The sequence below is a fragment of the Emydura macquarii genome, unplaced genomic scaffold, assembly GCF_026122565.2.
Source record: "Emydura macquarii macquarii isolate MOO-44397 ecotype Brisbane River unplaced genomic scaffold, CSIRO-AGI_Emac_v2 contig_369, whole genome shotgun sequence".
NCBI lineage: Eukaryota > Metazoa > Chordata > Testudines > Chelidae > Emydura > Emydura macquarii.
The window spans coordinates 10,702,192-10,721,175 of NW_027130506.1; the positions used below are offsets into that span (position 1 = coordinate 10,702,192).

The window sequence follows — 18,984 nt, forward strand, 5'->3', positions numbered from 1 at the left end:
CTCTGATTTCTGTGTCAGTTTCATTGCATGCAGATGGAAGCAAAGCTGTAGCAAAACAAAAACAAAAACAAAAAACCAAAAACCGGAATGAAAAAACTAGGCAGAAAAGTTCCATATATCATGATATGGTGTAATTAGCAACATCCATTTCCTCTTTTTATATGGAATGGTAAAAGGCTTGACAATAATTCAAGCTATGGATCTTTAATTCAGAGGGCTTTTCCTCTTGAGTTTATTAACATGGATCATTATTGGTAAGAGTTAATATGTTGAGGCTCGGGATGAGAAATTTGGGCATGTAGCTCTGATCAACAAAACAAGGCCTGCCTATTAGAGAGGAAAAAGTGATGATTTTCTGAGAAAGCCCCAAGGAAAATGGAGTTTAAATGGAAAACATGACACGCTATAAGATATATAGATAGGGTGAAATCCTGACCTGTTCAAGGGAATGACAGTTTTGCTAATGACTTCAATGGGGCCAGAACTTCACCCACAGGGTATCACAGTAACTGCACCTAAACTGGCATCCCTATATAAAGCTCTTGGAGCCATTATCAACATTAAAGCCACAATCCTATACATTGTTTCACACGGACAGTCTGCTGCAGGTGCCCCACTGAAGTCGACTAATGGGGCTCTGCATAGGGAAAGGAAACCAGCAGGTATTTGATATCTGGATTTTAGTAAAGCATTTGATAAAATGTCCCATGAAATCCTACTCCTAAAATTAATGCAGGTAATCTTGAATATGAACACTGTTATATGACCCAAAAAACTGGCTTCAGAATTATAAACAGAATAATAGTATATGGTAACATATCAGACATAGGAGTAGTACCTAGTAAAGTGCTGCAGGGATCTGTGTGAGGTCCAGTCTTATTAAATATTTCATTAATTATTTGTAATTAGAGTAAACTAATTGGAGTAAACTGCACAGGGATGATATTAGCAGATGATACTAAACTGATACAAACACCACTGAGGGCAGGAAAAATATATAAGAACCTTCAGAGATTAGAAACATGATCAGAAAAGAACAGTGAGATTCAAGTGGACCAATGCAAGTTGATGCATCTGGAGGAAAGTAACATCAACTCAACAGAAGGCTGCAACCTAGAAACCAGTGCTACCAAAAGAAATGTAAGGGTAGCAAGAATACATTTATAATAGGACGTGACAGTAAAAATCATGGGCACAATTTTGGACGACAGCTGCAGAGGCATCATGTTACAAATCAGACGTATTCCCAGTGCAGCTCTGCTGCAACAGCACCTGGAATATTGTACAGAAATATATGGACATACTGGAGGAAGCTCAGAGAAGAGCAACAGAAATAGTTAGGAAGTGGGTGGGGCTGACTTATGCAGGAAGAAAGAGGGTCTCATCCTGGGAGGTGTGGAAGTCAGATGCTCGGCATCCCACAGGATCAAGCTCTGGCACCATTAAGTATATGTAACTTGGCTAAATTACAATGACTAAGGAGAATCCATTCTATAAATGTTGGGAGGGCGGCAGCACCAAGGAGGCCACGCAATTATGCCAGGTGGCCATAATTAGTAGAGATGCTTGGGAAAGCAAGGACCAAAAGCAGGCCATGGGGGGGACCCCAAAAGTGGAGGGTGGTGGAGGGATGGAGAAAGGGAGCATCCCCTCCCCTTAGTAGCATCCAGAAGGCTGAGGGAAGGGTAGAATAATGGAGTCTCCATGCCACTGAGGAGTCTGGGGAATAAATAATATAATAGAGCTCTCCCCCTTGCAGCAGCAGGGAGAAGGATGGGGGAGCTGTAAGTACTCAGTATTCTCTCTGCCCTACACAGTCCAGAAGTTCTGTGGTGGGGAGTAGGAAGAGAGACAAAGCTCCTTCCCCTTCCCAAGGGCCTTCACATTTATCAGACACACTAGCCAGAGGCTGATAGAAATGACAAAGGGTCCAAGAGAACACTACCTCCAATCAGTGGTGGAAGTCATGGGTCTCACTACTGCGCCCCAACTCCTCTGCCTTCCAATCAGCCTCTGGCTGGTCTCCAGCTGCCTGGTAAATTCTTCCAACCCTAGTTTATTGTACCTAATGAATGTGGCGTCATAGCATATCGCACCAGGCTGTTGGATAAATTCTTCCTCCACATGTGAAGATAAATGACTGATGAGGAGAAAGTAAATAAGGAAGTGTCATTTACTCCTCCTCATAACACAAGAACTAAGGGTCACCAAATGAAATTAATAGGCAGCAGGTTTAAAACGAACATAAGGAAGTATTTCTTCACACAACACACAGTAAACCTGTGGAGCTAGATAAGTTCATGGAGAATAGGTCCAACATTGGCTATTATCCAGGATAGGCAGGGATTGCTGTTTGCCAGAGACTGGGAATGGGCGGAGGAATGGATCACTTGATGATTACCTGCCCTATCCATTCCCTCTGAAGCACCTGGCATTGGCCACTGTCGGAAGACAGGATACTGGGCTAGAAGGACCATTGGTCTGAGCCAGTATGGCCATTCTTATATATGACTATGATAATCTATGTGCTGTTTATACAAAGCTAAAGCCCTCTGCCACGAGACCCACCATTGCAGAGCCAGGCTTCTTTTCATCATCTGGGAAATCTATTCCCTTGCATACTCATGCACTGAACCAATTAAGATACCTCCATCTTCCTCTGTCTGCACTTTGGTGTCTTTGGCCATGTCCAATTTGCAAACTCTTTCACATCCACCCTGTCCTCCTCTTACACAGCCAGGCTCTCAGAGAGAGCCCTTCAGATGGGAAATGTGCCTTTGTACTAGTGACTGCATTTTTCATGTTAGCCCAGGCAAGTATAGTCAGTAAAAGACATTCAAACAAAGAGAGGCTGAGAGAAGTAACTGTCGGAAGGAACAAACACCATTTCAGGATTTTGCACATTATTATTCTCCACTTACTCAAACACTTGTTATGACCCTGACAAGGAGGAATATCATCACCACAACCACAACATTTGCAGAAATTACTGGGTGAGAGGTTTTTTTTGCCAGTGATATGATCACAATGGTTCTTCCAGCATGAAAAAAATTATGTATCTTTTAAATAAATTTCATAAAACTGTAAAGAGGCCTGATTTTCAAAGGAAAAAAAAAAGGCAAGTACATTTTCACAAGCAAAAACGTACTTGCAACTGAGTGCCTAATCTGCATGCATGAGTATTTCTGTTGCATGCATAATTCCGATAACTGTGTGCACTGGGCCACTTATGCATGTAGAAAAGTAACTGCACATTCCTGCGTTAGAAAAACCCCCACAAACACTCAGGTGTTAACATTATCATGATGCTGAAAGTTGCTATTGGCTGCCACAAGGAGTCTTAGAACCAAAGACAGTAAAAGACCTCACTGAAGCCAATGGATCTCAACCAACCTATTTCAGGCTCTATAGACGAAGCACATTTCCATAGTGCAACAGCTGCATACACTGAAAGCTGCTGCCTGAGGTTCAAAATTGCTTGGAAGGCCTGAAAAGAGCTAACCCAGGTAGGTTAATAGGGTCTTCCCTGGTTGTAAACACTGAGGCTTGGATATTGGTGTGCAGGACGTGTGTGTTGGGGCTTGTCTGTTATATGTATATAAGCTAAGGTGTGAATTTAAACCACTGCGGTTATACCAGTCCCTGTGTGAACACTTACTCCAGTTTAAGTGTGCCTTTTACAGTTCAACTTACTTTGCTTTAGAAGGCGTTTAAACTAAAGAAAAAAAGCCACTCTTATCCCAGAAGAGAATGTCCACATAGGGAATTCAGGTCATGCATTTAGGGACTAATAACAAGAATTTTTGCTTTAAGCTGGGGACACATCAGTTGGAAATAACAGAGAAGGAGAAGGACCTGGACATATTAGTTGATCATAGGATGACTATGAGCCTCCAATGTGATGTGGCCATGAAAAAAGCGAATGCAGTCCTTGGATGCATCAGACGAAGTATTTCCAGTAGAAATAGGGAGGTGTTAGTACCATTATACAAGGTGCTGGTGAGAGAGACCTCATCAGGAATACTGTGCGCAGTTCTGTCCCCCATGTTTAAGAAAGATGAATTCAAACTGGAACAGGTGCAGAGAAGGGCTACTAGGATGATCCGTGGAATGGAAAACCTGCCTTATGGGAGGAGATTCAAAGAGCTTGGCTTGTTTAGCCTAACCAAAAGAAGGCTGAGGGGAGATATGATTGCTCTCTATAAATACATCAGAGGGATAAATACCAGGGAGCAGAGGAATTATTTAAGTTCAGCACCAATGTGGACACAAGAACTGATAGATATAAATTGGCCATCAGGAAGTTTAAACTTGAAGTTAGATGCAGGTTTCTAACCATGAGAGGGGTGAAGTTCTGGAATAGCCTTCCAAGGGGAGCAGTGGGGGCAAAAAACCTAGCTGGCTTCAAAACTGAGCTTGATAAATGTATGGAGGGGATGGTATGATGGGACAGCCTAGTTTGGCAATTGACTAATCTTTGACTACTGGTGGTAGATATGCCAATGGCCTGTGAAGGGATGTTAGATGGGGTGGATTCTGAGTTATCACAGAGAATTTCTTGGGTGTCTGGCTGGTGAATCTTGCCCACATGCTCAGGGTTTAACTGATTGCCATATTTGGGGTGGGGAAGGAATTTTTCCCCAGGGCAGATTGGAAAAGGCTCTGGGGGTTTTTTGCCTTCCTCTGTAGCATGGGGCATGGCTCACTTGCTGGTGGATTCTCTGTACCTTAAAGTCTTTAAACTATGATTTGAGGACTTTAATAACTCAGTCATAGGTTAGAGGTTTATTACAGGAGTGGGTGGGTGAAGTTCTCTGGCCTGCACTGTGTAGGAGGTCAGACTAGATGATCATATTGGTCCCTTCTGACCTTAAAGTCTATGAGTCTATGAGTCATACTGTTACAACTAAAGCAGTTTAACTATACTTGTATAATTATGCAATTATAATTGTAGACAAGTTCTTGGAAGCAGAAAGCTAGAGAGAAAGGTGTGAGGATGACCCTGAAAGATATCAGAGACACAAAACTTCTTGGGCAAAGAGCTTACTGGAGTGGCAGACCTAGGTGTTTCTCATCAAAGAAACCACTGGCTGTTATTTATTCCCACTATGTCCAGGGAAACAAGCCTCTGTACACTCTCTGTAAATAAACAAGATTTCACCATAGAATATATCTGACTTGTACCATCGATTTCTCATCCTAATGGAGCAAAATTACTCTAGATAAATAAATCCAAAACTGACTGTGAAGAGTCACAAAGGGATTTCACAAAACTGGGTGACTGGGCAACAAAATGACAGATATAGTTCAGTGTTGATAAGTGCAAAGTAATGCACATTGAAAAAAATAATCCCTACTATACATACACAATGATGGGGTCTAAATTAACTGTTACCGATCAAGAAAGAGATCTTGGAGTCATGATGGATAGTTCTCTGAAAACATCGGCTCAATGTGCAGTGGCAGTCAAAAAGGATAACAGAATGTCAGGAACCATTAGGAAAGGGATAGGTAATATGACACAAAATATCATAATGCCATTATACAAATCCATGGTACACCCAGACCTTGAATGCTGCGTGCGTTCTGGTTGCCCCATCTAAAAAAGAGATCTATTAGAATTGGAAAGAGTACGGGGAAGGGTAATGTGAATGATTGGGGTATAGAACAGCTTCCATACGAGGAGAGATTAAAAAGACGGGGACTGTTCAGCTTAGAAAAGACTAAGTGGGGGGGATATGATAGATGTCTATAAAATCACAAATGGTGTAGAGAATGGGAATAGAGAGAGAGCAGTTATTTACCCCCTCACATAACACAAGAACTAGGAGTCACCCAAAGAAATAGGCAGCAGGTTTAAAACAAACAGAAGGAAGTACTTCTTCACACAATGAACAGCCAACCTGTGGAACTTGTTGTCAGGGAATTTTGGGAAAAGCCAAAGGCATAATTTGGTTCAAAAAAGAATTAGATAAATTCATGGAGGATAGGTCCATTAATAACTAATAGCCAAAATGGTCAGGGATGCAAATCCATGCTCCGGGTGTCCCTAAACTTCTGAGAGCCAGAAGCTGGGACTGGACGTCAGGGGATGAATCACTCAAAATTGCCCTGTTCTGTTCATTCCGTTTGAAACATCTTGCATTAGCCACTGTCAGAAGACAGGATATTAGGCTAGATGGACCACTGGTATGGACCTAGTATGGCCGTTCTTATGCACAAAATACTGGCTAACTGCTCGGGCCAAAAGGGGCCACAATATTCTTCATTATCAATTTGCATTAAAATTATTTTGCTATTGGATTCAAACTACACTGGACCCAATTAGTTGCTGTTTACACTGATTTTGATGGGACATGCTTAAAATTAAGCACATGCTTAAATAATTTACAAACATGTCCAGCCTGGAAGTTCTTTCAAAGGTAGCCATTGTCAAAGTAGGTCAATTTGAGCCTAAAAATATCCTTCCCAGGCAAAAAAGGATAAATTTCCTAAGGATCATTTAAATTGAGAAAGATGGCAGTGCATATTTAGTGGTTCTTGTACATATTCTGCATAAAGCTATTCATATGTAAGTTATCACTTTTAAAACTGTATGTGCCAGAAGCAATTGAAAAGTCTTCATTCTCTCTGTAAAATAATATAATAAATAATAATATAATAAAGAGAAATATAATCATTGTTAAATAAAAGAACTATTATTAATTTATAAGTGTTTCTACAAAGCATATCATTATAATATCTGACCATCCCCAGCAGTGTACCTGTATTACTGAAGTCCTAACCTATTTCATTTCAGGCTGGGACAGAAAGAATAGTTCCAAACACTCAACCCTCTAATTTAAAAAAAAAAAAAAATCCTTATGGTTGCGAAGTTAGATCCAAATTACTTCAGGTCAAATTGCCCACAGGTATGTATGACACTGAAGTGGCTTTTATGGGAGCTCTGCATGCATCCCAGGTCAGAATTTGGCTTTTGCTGTATACACACACACACAGTCGGGAGGGGAGGGTGTATATTAGTGATTTTTTTTTTTAATCCAACTATTAGTAAAACACAGCTTCTACCTCTCTATTTTTGCATTAGATTTGTTTGTAATGTTATGCAGATCCATCTGTAAACAAGTGATGCAGGTAGAAAAATCCCACCCGTTTCTGGAAACTCTCTGTACGTTTAGTCACAGAGAAAACATACATATGCAGGGGATGAGCGCTCCCCATACCCACCTAACCAAAACCATTGCTCCCATGAAAATTCAGGTATTATTTCAAACCAGAATCCAATGATAGTCTGAGTAGCACAACAAAATCTTGATGCTCATTTCACCATAGTTCAAATCTCCCCAATGGACCCTAGAATACAATCCCAGGATCCAGGCTGTTATCTAAACCCTACGCTGTCGTGCACTGCGGGGATAGTTTGCTGTGCTGTACAATGGGGTAGTAACTGATTCCTTAGGGATACCTAGCACTGGGAGGCATGCAGTTTATGCCAAAAACTCTATTCTATTTGCAATTCTTGGTATTCCAGTGTCTTCATTTATTCCCGCCACGACAATTCCTATCACTCTGATTGAAGTAAGTGGCTGATGTCATTACCCATCTGTGACAGGGCTCAGGGGCCAGGCAGCCTTGTGGTTAGTGCCCCCAACTTCTGGACCTTTGCATCTCTGTCAGGGCAGTAGAGGCACCTGCTCCTGACCTTAGGCTGGGAATCTTCAGCTTTCCACCAGCATCTGGGCCGCATTAAGGGGAACTATGGCCCTCCCGGCTCCAACAGGTCCCAGCCCAGTGCCCTGTGCAAAGCAAACCAGCAGGATCCTCCCTACAGCAAGCTTAAGTCCACTGCTCTGGGCTACTTCCTACCTATAGGTCCCTTCCGTTTGGGGCATGGCCCCTACAGCCCAGCAGTCACTCATTCAACAAAAAAGAGTCCTTATGAACAGGGCCCTGCAGTGCCTGCTGGTTGGAGAAGACTCTGCCTGTGGGCCTTGCCTGCTCTGTCATCCCCTCTCAGACTCATCCTCCTGTCCAGCTCCTTCTCTCCAGCAACCTGTCCACCACCCTCTGCCTGGGCTTCTGAGCTGTCTTTTAAGGAGCAGGCCTTGCAGGTACAGGGGGGTGGGGCTACCTGGGCCCAGTATTGCCTTTTAACCCCTTTGGGCCCAATGTGATGGGGGTTTGCAGACCGCATCACACCATTGCAGGTCACAGCTATGTAGCACACAACAGTGAGGCTAAGGTCAATAAAACGCCATTTACAGTAGTGGGAGGGTATCATTTTTGAACGTGCCTAAGTGCGTTAGGCCTCTAAGTGCCTCAGAGACTTTTTTAAAGTGGGATTTAGGCACTTTTGAACATTTTACTAGTAGTCTTATTACTATGAGTCCTCCTAGGGCTTTGCTTTCTTTTCCCATTCATGTTACAGACATACCAGCTTTGTATAGCCAACGACAGATTCATAACAGTGCCTGCTTATAGCGTACAGAATACATTTGAACCTTACAAATCCACACACAAAACCCTGACTGACTCCCCAAGTCTCAGCAGAGGTGTGTGATGAGGTATCCAATTACTGAGACTTCATTATTTTTACAAAATATGCTACAGAATATTTATTGGTGCATTATGAAGTATTAGCATAAATAATTAACATTGGACTAGAATGGTCAAAATAAATGAGTAAAGAGTATTTGCTAATGGAACAGCCCTGCTTTTTAATTCTGTTGCTTCACTTAGAGGCACATCCAAGCTGATTAGCTGGGCCAAGCACTCAGCAAATGGGCAAGGGGAATAAGGGTTCCTTCCACCCCCACTCCATTGCAGCTACAAAGCCAGCCCATGAAGGCTACTACAGACTAATGGCTAAACCCCCAAAAGCCCTGATGTTGCAGGGGGAAAGAATGGGAAGATCCATGCAGTTGCAGAACCTCAAGCCAAACCTCAACCCGCCCAGCCCCCCATGCTGCCACTCCAGGGCTGACCCCCCAGACAGTTGATCTCCAGGTTGAGCACCTCTGCACCCAACCCCTCCCACTGCAGAGCAGAACCACATCAGTTCTGCTGCTTGGGGAGGTTGCATGGACTTACTCATCCTTTTAGGGACAGATCCCATAGAATTCAGTGACATAACTAGCATTTACTTCTTGGAGTACGGGGTCAGACACTTGTTCGCTAAAGGTCGGCTCATTCAATGCTTTACTCGGATGAGTCATCCTTTGCTTTCAGCACTTTCTACTGAAGATCAAATACAGCTTGAAATCGGTCTTGCCAGTTCTCACAATATGTATGATTTTTCTTAAACCCCCAGCTCCTGGAGTCTTGTGATTAGATGAGAATCTAATTTTTTAAGTTAGTTTCCAGCCCTCGTGGTTGCAAAGAAAAGCTTGAAAATGTGAGCCAAGTGCACTCTAACAGCAATTTAAAAATAACCCAGAATATCCTGTTTAAAAAAAAAAATCAACTCATGATATTGGTTGGGGGCCTGGATCTTGCTTGCATATATATATATACACACACACATACACATACACACACATATATTTTGGGTTGGCTATATAGAATCTGTAATTTCTTTAAGGCAGATGACTGGGTTCCTGGAGCTTTTAAAATATTCAACACTGCATCTAATTAAATGGTGATTTAAATAAGTACAAAGCATTGCACCCTAATTTGGGGTTTTGTTGGGTATTACAATTACCTGGGTTTACTGTTTTTAATAAATTAAAAATACCCCCCTCCCCCAAAATTTTGTTGTTGTTGTTTTTAGGTAGGAGCCTTGAGTACATAAATAACCCAAAGCTGTGGCCAGACATTTCAGAATAAGATTTTTTTCCCCATTTTTAACCCTTGCCTTTTCAATGGCAGCGTTAATACCCATTGATAGCTTGGACCTCACATGCCTCTGTTATTTGAAAATGCAGCTTCATATATTCCACTGGTGGATTGTTTCCCCCATTTGGTGGCTGATCAGAGTTGTAATTTACATTACACAGTCAGCCCTTGGCAGGCAACTGATCCATAAACCACCAGCACAACTTCAATGGGACCGCTACACCAGGGACTACTGAACTGTGATCAGGTACTTGCTGGTGGTTCCCACAGATAGGGCTGACTGGTCACATGATGCTGGCTCCTTTTTGTTTCTGACAGCTAAATGGCATTAAAAGAAGATAAAATGGAAGGGTGGGATTTCAAACAGTGCTCAGCATGACCTAACTCTGCTCCCATTGACGTTGATGGGATTTTACCACTGGCTTCTGTAGGAACAGAGTTAGGCCAATATTGAGCTCTTTTGAATAACCCCACCCTAAAATACTTTCCTACTATAAACGTTTCCATGTAAGCAACTGCTGTAGTTGCTACAGGAATATTTCAAGACTGCAGATAGGAGGGCAAGGTATCTGCAAGATAATCTATCTATTGACAATCTATCCACAAATTTCAATTGAAAATTGGGTTTTCAACTAAACAACAAAATGTTTGCAAAATGTGCCTTCTTTCTGTAGAAAATTGCAACTTTTCATAAATATTATATGTATAACTTAAATATACAGTGATACAGTGTGCATGAATTTTCAGAAAGCCTTCGGTAAGGTCCCTCACCAAAGGCTCTTAAGCAAAGTAAGTAGTCATGGGACAAGAGGGAAGGTGCTGTCACAGATCAGTAACTGGTTAAAAGATAGGAAGAGTAAATGCTGAGTGTTCACAGTGGGGAAAGGTAAATAGCGGGGTCCCCTAAGGATCTGTACTGGGACCAGTGCTAAATCAACATATTCATAAAGGATCTGGAAAAGGGGATAAACTGTAAGGTGGCAAAGTATGCAGCCAATACAAAATTACTCAAGATAATTAAGTCCAAAGCTGACTGAAAAGAGTGACAAAGCAATCTTACCAAACTGGGTGACTGGGCAACAAAATGGCAGATGTAATTCAGTGCTCATAAGTGCAAAGCAATGCACATTAGAAAACATAATCCCAACCATACATCCAAAATGATGGGTCTAAGTGAGCGGTTACCACTCAAGAAAGAGATCTTGGAGTCATTGCGGATAGTTCTCTGAAAACAGCTGCGCAATGTGCAGCAGCAGTCAAAAAAGCTAACAGAATGTTGGGAACCACCAGGAAAGGGATAGATAATAAGACAGAAGATATCATAATGCTATTATATAAATCCATGATACGCCCACACCTTCTGGTCTCCCCACTTCAAAAAAGAGATAGTAGAATTGGAAAAAGTACAGAGAAGGGCAATGTAAATGAATAGGAGTATGGAACAGCTTCCACATGAGGAGAGATTAAAAAAACTGGGATTGTTCTGTTTTGAAAAGAGACGACTAAGGGGAAATATGATAGAGGTCTATAAAACCATGAATGGTGTGGAGAAAATGATTAGGGAAGTGCTATTTATCCCTTAACATAACGGTTATCCAGTAGGAGCAGATTTTTGATAGCTCTCAGCCCAGTAACATGCTTATACCACTGCCCAAAGCTGGAATACCAATTGTGATGCTGCTCATTGCTGAAAGCAGCTAAAAGCAGCTGAAGACTTAGCACAACTCACAGACCAGGAGGGGAGGATGAAATGAGTGTCCTCAAGGAGTAAATATTACCCTGTGCCCTCCTGACCTGAGCTGTTTTTCCAAAGCATGAGGATTTGCAAGATGGAAAATATGACAATAGTTATCTATTGTTATGTGAAATACAGCCGGTTAACTGATGGAAAATTACAGGCTGGAAATCTCCACACTTAACTTCTGCTCAGCAGGTTTGTTTGTTTGTTTTTTAAATGAACAAGCCATGTAATGCTAACAAATTGGGTATAAAAAGAGGATGAAATATATGCTCAATGGACACTTGAACACTTGGACATCTCTAAAGTTCCCCTGCAGATGGAAAGATGGCTGGCCACTGGACGCCTCCAGTTATTTACTCAAGACCTTGGCTAAATATGAATGTGGGGTTAATTTGATGTGCTCTACTAACCTGTTTTGGACGTGTGTAAGTACTGGAGACAAAATAAAGCAGAAAGCACTTTTGTTAGCCTGCTTGCATCACCCATCTATTGGCCAGATGGCCGTGTCCCCATTGATTTATTTCCTGTCACCACCTCACAAAGAGTAAAGTTACACAGAGCTTTGGGTTCAGCAAAACCCAAGTAACAATCAATGAAATTAATAGGCAGAAGGTTTTAAACAAACAAAAGGAAGTATTTCTTCACACAACGCACAGTCAACCTGGGAACTCATTGCCAGGGGATGTTGCGAAGGCCAAAAATATAACTGCATTCAAAAAAGAATTAGCTAAATTCATGGAGAATAGGTCCATCAATGGCTATTAGCCAAGACGGTCAGGGACACAATCCCATGCTCTGGGTGTTCCTAAACCTCAGACTGCTAGAAGCTGGGATTTGATGACATGGGATGGATCACTTGATAAACAGCTCTGTTTTTCATTCCCTCTGAAGCATCTGGCACCAGCCACTGTGAGAAGACAGGATACTGGTCTAGTTGGATCATTGGTCTGACCCAGGATGGCCATTCTTATGTTCTTATTGCAATTTCCTTTTGAATTTTACATCTTTTTTTTTTTTTTTTTTTTTTTGGATTGTGGGGCTACCCAAAGGATCTAGTCCACTTTACTGACAGAGCAGTAACATCTTATTAAAATACATAGTTGGGTTTTTTTAAATGACAAAAATCACAACAAATAGGCACTTGTTGAAATGTTTTGGATCCTATCACCCACCCACACACCCTGAATAAAATATAAACAGATATTTGCTTCTCTGGCGAGACTCAGTCTGAGGCGTTCCAGGGCAGTGCTACTTTCAAGGCAGAGTTGTAAATCCAACACAGGAGAGACTGACTGCAGAAATGCTGAAAAGTCCCTTCACTTCATAGGCTCTATCATGAGCAAATAGAAACCAGATTTTAATCTAGAGCTCTAAATGTTAGTGCTTCCCCCAGTATCATTCTTCCTGTTGATGGGATGATGTTCTCCTCTTTCTGTGAGAGGAACAAATCTCTGCAAGTCGCTAACAGATTTCCAAACCATCTTCCATTCCTTTAATTTTTAGAGTTTTGCCTTGTAGGTCCGATCCTATGACGTGCTACATAGATTGTACATTTTTTTTGGTTCTGTGTTTGTACATCACCTTGCACAGTAGGGTTCTAGACATGACTACGGCTCCAAGAGGCTAAAATAATACAAATAATAAATAAATAATAAGTAAATATTGAATGCCCTCAACTTCCATTGAGTTCCAGGGCACTCAGCAAGGTTAGGTCTATATTGAACACTAATATAATAGGGCCAGATTCTGGTGCACTGGAGGAGATGGGGATGAATGCGCAGGATCTAAACAAAGCGCTCCCATAGGTGGTAGGCTTGGGAGCAGCCAGGGCACCCACCAATGTGCCAAGTCTCAAAAGAGTGCTTTGCTGGGTTGGTTTGGGGACATGATCATGCCTCCTCCCATTACATATACACTGCTTTCAGCAGCAGGCTCTGGGTGGAGCAGCAAGTTGTGCAACAGAGGTCATTCTCCTTGGGCCCTCCTGAGCCATATAACCCTGCCCTAGGATCACCTGCACAACCAACCTCTCTCCACTCCCACAACCCCCCTGTGTGGTTCATACAGCTCAGGAAGGATTTTGCCCTTAATGCATTTGGGTTCCTAACTAAAGGGCCCAATCCACTCCTACTGAAGTCATTGAGTGTAGGATTGGGCCCTAAAAAGGTTGCTCACCTAAACAGTTTGAGTAACTCGTGAAAAATGCAAAGCCACAAAACTATAAAAAGCTATTGTGTTTACTTAGGGAATAAAAGACCCTAGGAGTCTTGTTTAGTTAACATGGAGACTGATCGTGCTCCCATTCAGGTCAATGACTATGGGTTAATAGGGTCCCAGTCCTGAAAGGAGCTGAGTGTCCACCACACAGAAAGTGCTATGGTCCTCAGTCCTTACTCATGTAAAATTCCCATAGAAATGAGCAGACCACATCCTGAGAAATGCTGAGCACACACAATTGACTGAAGGGACTCGGATCCTATCAGCATTTAGCCGATTGTGTGTGTCTGTTAACTGGGAGATGCTATTCTCATATAGAGTTCATCCCAGTGGTATCTGAGCATCTAACAAGTTATTTTGGATAGTTCTTCTAAAATAGGAAATGTTTGTACAAGTAATATATAATAAGTGTATAATAAAAGTGTGCTTTTCAAACACGACACGTTCCTGCCCCAACGTGCTTTCTGTTTCTTTGTACACTGAAAGCTAACGATGGATGGAGGAAAAGGATATGCAATACAAAATGATCAGGGTGATGGCTGACACATGATCGTTAGTTTTATGGGGGCTTTGTAGGAAAAGGGGGCTCTGGGATTTTGTTTGATTTTTGAATGCCTACAAAAATGAGTACAGTTACAATGCTGTGAAAATAGGGTTTTGAAGAGTGGTTTACATAAGGCAAAACAGATCTTAGACAAACAGATTTTGGAAGTTCATTCCAATCATACTGGACTGCCTAGAAGGAGATGGAAGTGCTTGTGATAGAATGCTGTACATGGGGACTTCCTAAATCTGTTCTCTCAAACATCTCGTCTTAAAATCAGAAAAAAAATTAATCAATTATAAAATACAGAGCAAGAGATACAAGTTGTAACCTACATACAAAGCAGTATTCTCAGATCTAACATATCCTAATGAATTTTTCATCAGTAGCCTTAATAAAATCTCCTAAGTCACAGTTCAAATCAGATGCCCTGCTAGACTGGAAAAATGCCACATTATCTAGGGCTTAGTTTTTCAAGCAGTTCAAACTTGATACTTTAAACAAAGCAAATCAGAAAAACAATATCCTGTTTCATATGACATGCATCATGAAAAGAACAAACTAAGTTAATGGATGGGAAATAAGTCAGTGTTATAGACTACACAAAAATCAATCTCAGGAATGAACCTGATCTTGCACTCTTTCCTTAGGCAAAACTCCTATGAACTTCACTAGGAGACTTGTCCAATGGCAGGATCAGAGCCTTAAACTCAATGCTCTACTGATGTGAGTAAAGATTCCTTGTATAGGAAGAGTTGGAAGGCTTAGGCCATGGATCCACAATCTACACAGACTAGAGGACTTTACTTGTCTCTGAAAAAACAACCAACTTCAGTAATAACTCCTTAGTCTTCCATCACAGAATTTTTGTCCACTATGCTTTCACAGCATTTTAAAAAACAGTGATATCCAATATCCACGTTTTGTAAGCACATCCATGCAACATTCTAAAACAAATTTTAAAGAGACACTGTCAACTTAAAAATCATATGTTGTAAGCAAATTTATTTTTCTATGATATTAATAACATCTTAAATTATTTTAAAATGTAAGAATTTTAGAAATCCAGTATGTTGGTCACTCTTTATTTTTGCAGTTCTCTCATTTTGAACAAGTGAAATCAGTTTCACTTTCAGGCACTTAGTGCTAACTATGCTTGGATTTCATACACTGCAGGTGGATGTTTATTTTTTTAAAAACAACTGTTTAAGTGGGGGTGTTTTTTTAAATGTGCAAACATTTATATTGGCCTTAGGGTTTTTTAAAAGCTTGTTTAACATTTAACATTCTGGGCTAGATTTAAGTTGACAGCGTCCCTTTAAGCACTTTGATCCTTAAAATCTGTCATAATTAGTTCTTGTTGCATCTCTTTTCCCCAGCTTTCATAAAATACAGTTTTCAACATGTGTATTCAAGAGAATGCATTTATATAAAGACACGATAAAGCCTTTTAAATAAAACGGCCTCTCATTTTAGAAATCTTGATATAAAAAACAATTAAAGGCATGTTTTTAGCCCATAATGAAATCTTGGTAATTTTCTCCTTGTTCAGAACAAGTTCCAATGAGCATCATGCCTAAAATGATAAAGCAAAACAGTGGCACAATGTGCATCTTCTGTGAGAAATTCTCACACCCCTTTTAGGGTTTCACCTTTACAAATATGGTAGCTCACAGGTGCCCTGGCTGGATGACTTTATATTCTCACAGCATTGGTGTGCTGTGAATTTCTACAGGGCCAGTCTCTCTCTGAATAACAGCTGCACACCCAGCCCCAAGACAAAGCCAATTCCATCCTTTCTCCCTGTTTTTTCAGAGCTCTGCATGGATCCTCGCCACTGCAATCGACTGCTTCTTGCAATGGGTTTGTGTGGCATGTGTATGTTCTGGTGTCGATTTCCCAGAGCTTCCAACTCTAGCAACTGCACTTCGCAGGCTGCAGGCCACAAGAGTGGGTCACCCCTCGGACCTTCGAGCAAACCTCCCCCCAGCTATTAGAAGAGCAGCACAAATCTTTAACTCAGGGAAAAAGAACCCCCCATCCTCCAGGGCTACAAATAATGCAGCGCTGGCGATGATCCCAGATACTCACACGAAGGCGTGATAAAGCAGCGCCCACCCTCGAGGTCTCTCCAGGGCATCGTAGATTAAAGTTTGGATCCTCCTGTACTTGGCATTGTTCCTCTTGACAGGTCGGCTCAGAGGTGTCTTGGCCAAGAGCCCAATCCCTTGCGGAGCCCTCTTCACCCCCTCTTCCTTGCCGGCTCCTTCCAGCAGCAGCAGGGTCCCATCTTTATCCGCCCCGGCTCCCAGGGCCAGGGACCCTTGCTCCAGATCCGCCGCCCCGAGTCCTACTTTCTTCTCTTCTTGCTCCCCGCCAGGGCCCGCGTTCCCAGCAGCTGCTGCCTTCCTGGACTTGAGTCCCATCTTCCTCGCTGGTCCTTCGAGGTGAAGAAGCTGGAGGTAAGCAGCAGCCGGGGGAGCCCCAATGCCATGATCCGAGCTCTGCCCCCCCTCCCCCCCAAAAAAGAAAGAGACGGGTGGGGGAGGGAATCACATCGCTGTCAGGTCATCAGCGCTGGGGATGAGCCGCCGCCGGAGCGCCAGCGAAGGCATGATGGCAGGGGAGGGGCGGCGGGCATCAGCACCTGGTCCAGCCGGGGGATGACACCATCGCGGAGTTTATTTACTAGCCTGATGCCGGAGAGTCCCCGCTCCTGCTCCCCCCGCCCCGCCCGCTCCCGCGCGCACCCCCGCGAGCCTCACGCCAGGGAGTGGCCCATTGTATGTCCCCAGCAAATCGCAGCGCGCCGCGCGCTCTGCGCTCCCAGCCCCGCGCTGCGGCTAGTCATTCATGCTGCACCGGGCAGCCGCGGTGCACGGCGCAGCCCGCGGTGCACGGCGGAGGGGAGCCCGCATGGGGGCAGGCGTCGTTGCAGGTCCCCCCTTCTCCGCCTTAGGGGTCATGCCCCCGCCCCCACCCTTTGCAAACCGAGCCTCCTCCCCCAGGCAAAGGCCAGGTGGGGCCGGCCGGGCTCAGAGCGCCGGCGGCGGCTGGCGAGGGGGATCCCTGCTCACGCCACGGGGAAGCCCCCGCTCGGCAGCCGGGGATCCTCCAGCAGCAGGAAGAAGAGGAGGATGTGAATGAAGGATGTCGGGAGCTGGCGGCCGGGCGCTGGCGGCCTCCCTCCCGCAGATGGGGGTGGGGGGGACCGAACCCGGCCCCGGAGCTGCCTCCCGCCGGAGGGAGCCCCCTGCACAGGGAGGTGCCGTTTAAACAAGCAGCGTCCTCCCCCCCCCCCCCCCCACGGGCCCGAGCCAGTGCTGTCCTACTGGGGGTGCCTGCCCAGCCAGCTAGCCCACATCCTGCCCTGGCCCCATAGCCCCTGCCTGCCTGCCTGCCCCCCAGCACCCGAGCTTGGCCCCGTAGGTGATGCCTGCCCCACACCCGGCCCCATAGCTCCTGCCCCCCCCAGCCCTGGCCCCATAGTGGCCAATGCCTCCCGCCCCCCAAGCTCACCTCTGGTCTTGGTCCCTTAGTGGCCGATGCCTCCCCCCCAGCCATACCCAATCCTGGCCCCATTGTTGCGGATGCCTTCCACCCCCCCGGCCCTGGCCCCATAGTGTTTGATGCCTCCCCTGCCCCCCAGCCATACCCAGTCCTGGCCCCATGGCCAATGCCTGCCCCTCAGCCCACACCCAGTCAGGGCCCTGTTGGAGAAGTTGCCTGCTCCCCAGCCCCAGTTCTGAACTAGGAGCAGCTACTACGGTCTCCCTACATGATTTTCTCCCTAAACCCTGTTCTGTTCAGCCAGTTGGTGCTTCCATTGGCCTAAACCTTGTCTAAGGAGATGCTTCAACCAACCCAAACTTGGCTGCGGATTAGGAAGTTCATCCACTGACCTAATGCCTGTTCTGCATCAAGCTGAGTGTCTAAGCATGTTTCTGCCCTAGGACCTGAAGCCAGTTCCTGATGGGGTGTGGGGGACCTGGATTTACACTTCCCTCACCAGCCTCAGTAGAGTATCAGCTTCCCCATTCCCCTCCCTTCCCCCAACCTTCTTAAATGCCAGGGAGCATGCAGGGATACTGCATACCATGCATTTATCATTCACTTATCAGCCTCCACAGACGTTTCTGGCAGGAATCATGGGTAGGACTTTTTCTCCTGGAGGTGATTTTGACACAGAACCACCATTCACTCCCCAATATGCACCTTGCTTTTTTGTGGATGCCAAGATTTCTATCAAGCCCCTCCAGTTCCCACTTGGGTAACAAGAAAGAACCCACTCATTTGTTCCCATTGGGCCACGTGTCATTAGGTATTTATAATAATGAGAGGGTGCAGTCAGTGTCGCTCAACACCTGATAGGGAAAACTTGTACAGAAACCTTAACTGAATCTCCCTGATAATTGCCAATACTCCTAACTCCTCTGGCCAAACCAAAAGGGAACCCAACCCCTTTTCCACCCAGCTGCAGCTGCTTGTGATCCATTCCCCAATTAACTTATCCCCTACCCAATCTGTTTCTTACTCCATAGGGCAGGAAAGATTCCTGGTATAAACTAAGCCCTATAAACAGAGCTTTCTGTAGGAACCAGTGGGACTGCAGTTACATCAGGCCAGCCCCATGTGGCTACGCCAATGG

At 44.1% G+C, this 18,984-nt stretch overlaps 1 protein-coding gene across 1 annotated transcript in view; it reads right to left on the reverse strand.

Annotated features, from left to right (window-relative positions):
* The window catches only part of KCNQ3 (potassium voltage-gated channel subfamily Q member 3), a 246,730-nt gene extending 228,115 nt beyond the window's left edge, over positions 1–18,615 (reverse strand). Inside the window, exons 1-2 of the mRNA XM_067531555.1 lie at positions 18,433–18,615; positions 16,428–16,776 (exon numbers count right to left, since the gene is read on the reverse strand). Coding sequence (XP_067387656.1) covers positions 16,428–16,776; positions 18,433–18,439 — 356 coding nt within the window. The 5' untranslated portion in view covers positions 18,440–18,615. The remainder of the gene's footprint in view (positions 1–16,427; positions 16,777–18,432) is intronic.
* Positions 18,616–18,984: the final 369 nt, after the last annotated feature.